Raw genomic sequence first — 2851 nt, forward strand, 5'->3', positions numbered from 1 at the left:
GCTTTTATTGTCAATGAAGAAATAATCAAATCTATATTACAATCTTAAAAACAGTAGAAAATGTGAGTAAAAATGCAACGGAGGCTTTTTCTCTTTAATGTGGAGACCATTATTACAGGGTGGTGAACAATGGGCTTGTGTTACTTGATTTGAGAACTAGCTGTGGCATAAAAATCGTACCTGGCTACTCAAGAAAACACCTCTTCCCATATGGATCAGCCTGACGTCTTGGCAGTAAAATTAAATACTAGAGACAGAAAAGGGGCTGGGGTCCCAACCCAGGGCAAGGGCGAATGCTCAGTTCCACCACGTACAAAGGGACCAGCCTCCCAGCGTCACTGCCCCGGCCAGGCCGGCTCCCGCCTGCGACAAGCTGAACTGTTCAGTCCCAGCACGAGCCAAGGGCTGCGCTGCATCTGCACCGGTGCCCTGCGTGTCCCCTGGCCGGGAGACCCACCTTCGCCCCAGCCCTCGCCCCAGAGGATGCTCCCCAGCTCGGGGGACGCAGGCAGAGGAGGTGCTGGCACCAGAACGGGTTCCTCTGCATTTCCAATCACATCTGGCAGATCTGAGGGAACATCTGGAGCACCCATGGGCCAGCCTCGTCCTGAGAGCTGCCAGCCAGGGTCCGTGCGGGTGGGGGAACCGGCCGATGGGCAGCGGCAGGCAGTGGTCGGGGCGGAGAGGAGCTGCAGCAGTTATTCCATAGTGGTGTTAGTCACCCAGCAGGCCGACGGAGGGGAGGAGTTTTTGGTCTTTCAGTGTGCAGGACTAGTGCGATGCTCTCACTAGCATGTCCAGACCTGTGGAGGAGAGACAACAGGAACCCATGGCAGCGACTGCTCTGAGCAGCTCTGTGGGCTTCTCTGCATCCTCTGGAGCTTCTCTTTGAGCTTCTGGCACCCACAACCCCCCCTGGCAGGAGTTAAACCTCCCCGCTGTTGAGAACCACCCCCTTGTTTGTCTGAAGATGGCTTCTAACTCATTCAGTGCCCTACTTCTAGAACTGGAAGAGACGAAACCATCAAGCAGAAGCCTGAGGAAACCAACCTTTACAGTGCTGTCCACGGCGCCGGAGAAGAGGCGGCCCCTGGAGACTGCGAGCGCAGTGACGCTGCCCTGGTGTCGCAGCAGTGTCTGGGTACAGATCATGTTGTCCATGCTCCACACCTACGGGCACACAGGAGGCATGAGCCAAGGAGTGGCACGGGGCTCTGGCACCATCCCGCACACCAGGAGGGACAGCGGATGCTGCATGCCACAGGGTTCAAGCCAAGTGACACAAATTAAATAGGAGGCCACGCAGAGTGCAGGGATGAGGATCCCCCGTCCTCCCTTTCCCTCGAGGCTGTCCGTTCTTTAACGACAGCGCAAAATGCACAGATGCAGCTGCACATCCCTGTGCACATACCCTGAGAGACCGGTCGTATGATGCACTGAAGACTTTGGTTTGATCCGGTGTGGAGATGACGGCGAGGGCGTAGACTGTACCCACGTGCCCGGTCAGCGTGCGGACTTGTTCCTTTGTCTCTATATCCCAGACCTGCGGAAGGAGAGCAGGGCTCGGACACTGCACTGGGCTGCAGGCCACCAGCTTCTCCCCAAGAGGTGTTTCCACCTCCCTGGACACCTCCAGGGTGGGTGCTGTGCACCCATGCTCTGGCTGTGCCATAATGGGGACCGGCAGAGCCAGGTGCCTGTCTCCCTGCCCCTCTCCCCCAGCCTCAAGCCAACAAGCGCGTCAAACCCCGCAGCCCTTACGTGGATGAGGTTCTCGTAGGTGCCACACACAATGTGGTGGTTTGTCACAGCGATGGAGTAGACGCTGCCTCCTGATGTCTGCAGCACGTGGACACACTCCAAGTTGCGGATGTCCCAGATCTGAAAGAGATGCCGGAGCAAAGGCAGGATGAGACCCATGCAGGGACCCCTGTCCAGGAGGGAGCTCCCTTGAAGCCCTTCTCCAGCCTGGCTCCACGTGTGCCCAGATCACATCTTTAAGGACAAATCTGTCCAGCTGGGAAGTCTCACTATTTTATTTAGCTGCCCAGCTTTGAACATCCAGGCTGAAAAAGTTGTGGAGATTGCACATCCTTGGCGTGTGCCTACGCACACACAGCCCAGTCCTTGATAGCACTAAAAACTGGTGCAGACAAACGAACAGGGATTTATTAACACTGAGGAGGGAACCTTCAAATTCTCTTGTGTCACCCAGATGCTGAGAGGTGAACTATTCATCACAGCCTGAGCCACCACAGCTGAGGGCGGTTCAGAAACCACACACAGATTTATGGTAACTCTGCAGCCAGACAGTGACCTTCTCCTCTTATCAGCAGGACTGTCAGTGCAGATAACGCTGCGGCAGCTGCAGAGGCAGCGCAAGGCGCCGGGGCTGTGAGGCCGCCTTTTATCTTAGCGAGCATCCCCCAGCAGCTGCGCTCCCGAGGACCAGCCAGAGCCCGGCCTTTGTGCCCGCAAAGATGCAATCAGTGCAGTAAAATCCAGTGTGTCAGCAGCGCTCCAGCAGTGCTCCCACATCCCAGCTCCACCAACCCATGCTGCAGAATACAGATATACAGAGGCATGGGGAGAGCTGATGGCTCACAGCCGCCGCGAGTCTCAGGGTCCCACCTTGATTGTTTGGTAAGATCCGCTGTAGAGATAGTTTTGAGAAGCCACCAGCGCTCGCACCCAGTGATTGAGACCCGTCAACTCCTTCTTCAGTTTGAGCTCGGTACCTACAATATCCCAGACCTGCGGAAAGCACAGACAGACACATGGATGTGGAAGAGAGCCTCAGCGGGACTGGGCAGTGATGGGGCAGCCTCTGGGTCAGCGGCCAGGCGCTGCC

At 56.5% G+C, this 2851-nt stretch overlaps 1 protein-coding gene across 1 annotated transcript in view; it reads right to left on the bottom strand.

The window, feature by feature from the left end:
- Window positions 1-513: 513 nt before the first annotated feature.
- Window positions 514-2851, bottom strand: part of TRAF7 (TNF receptor-associated factor 7, E3 ubiquitin protein ligase) — a gene marked incomplete at its 5' end in the record, with an annotated part of 8094 nt that continues 5756 nt past the window's right edge. Inside the window, 5 exons of the mRNA XM_010087173.1 lie at window positions 514-803; window positions 1051-1170; window positions 1412-1543; window positions 1762-1881; window positions 2632-2754. Coding sequence (XP_010085475.1) covers window positions 789-803; window positions 1051-1170; window positions 1412-1543; window positions 1762-1881; window positions 2632-2754 — 510 coding nt within the window. The remainder of the gene's footprint in view (window positions 804-1050; window positions 1171-1411; window positions 1544-1761; window positions 1882-2631; window positions 2755-2851) is intronic.

Source organism: Pterocles gutturalis, unplaced genomic scaffold, assembly GCF_000699245.1.
Source record: "Pterocles gutturalis isolate BGI_N339 unplaced genomic scaffold, ASM69924v1 scaffold49636, whole genome shotgun sequence".
Lineage (NCBI taxonomy): Eukaryota > Metazoa > Chordata > Aves > Pterocliformes > Pteroclidae > Pterocles > Pterocles gutturalis.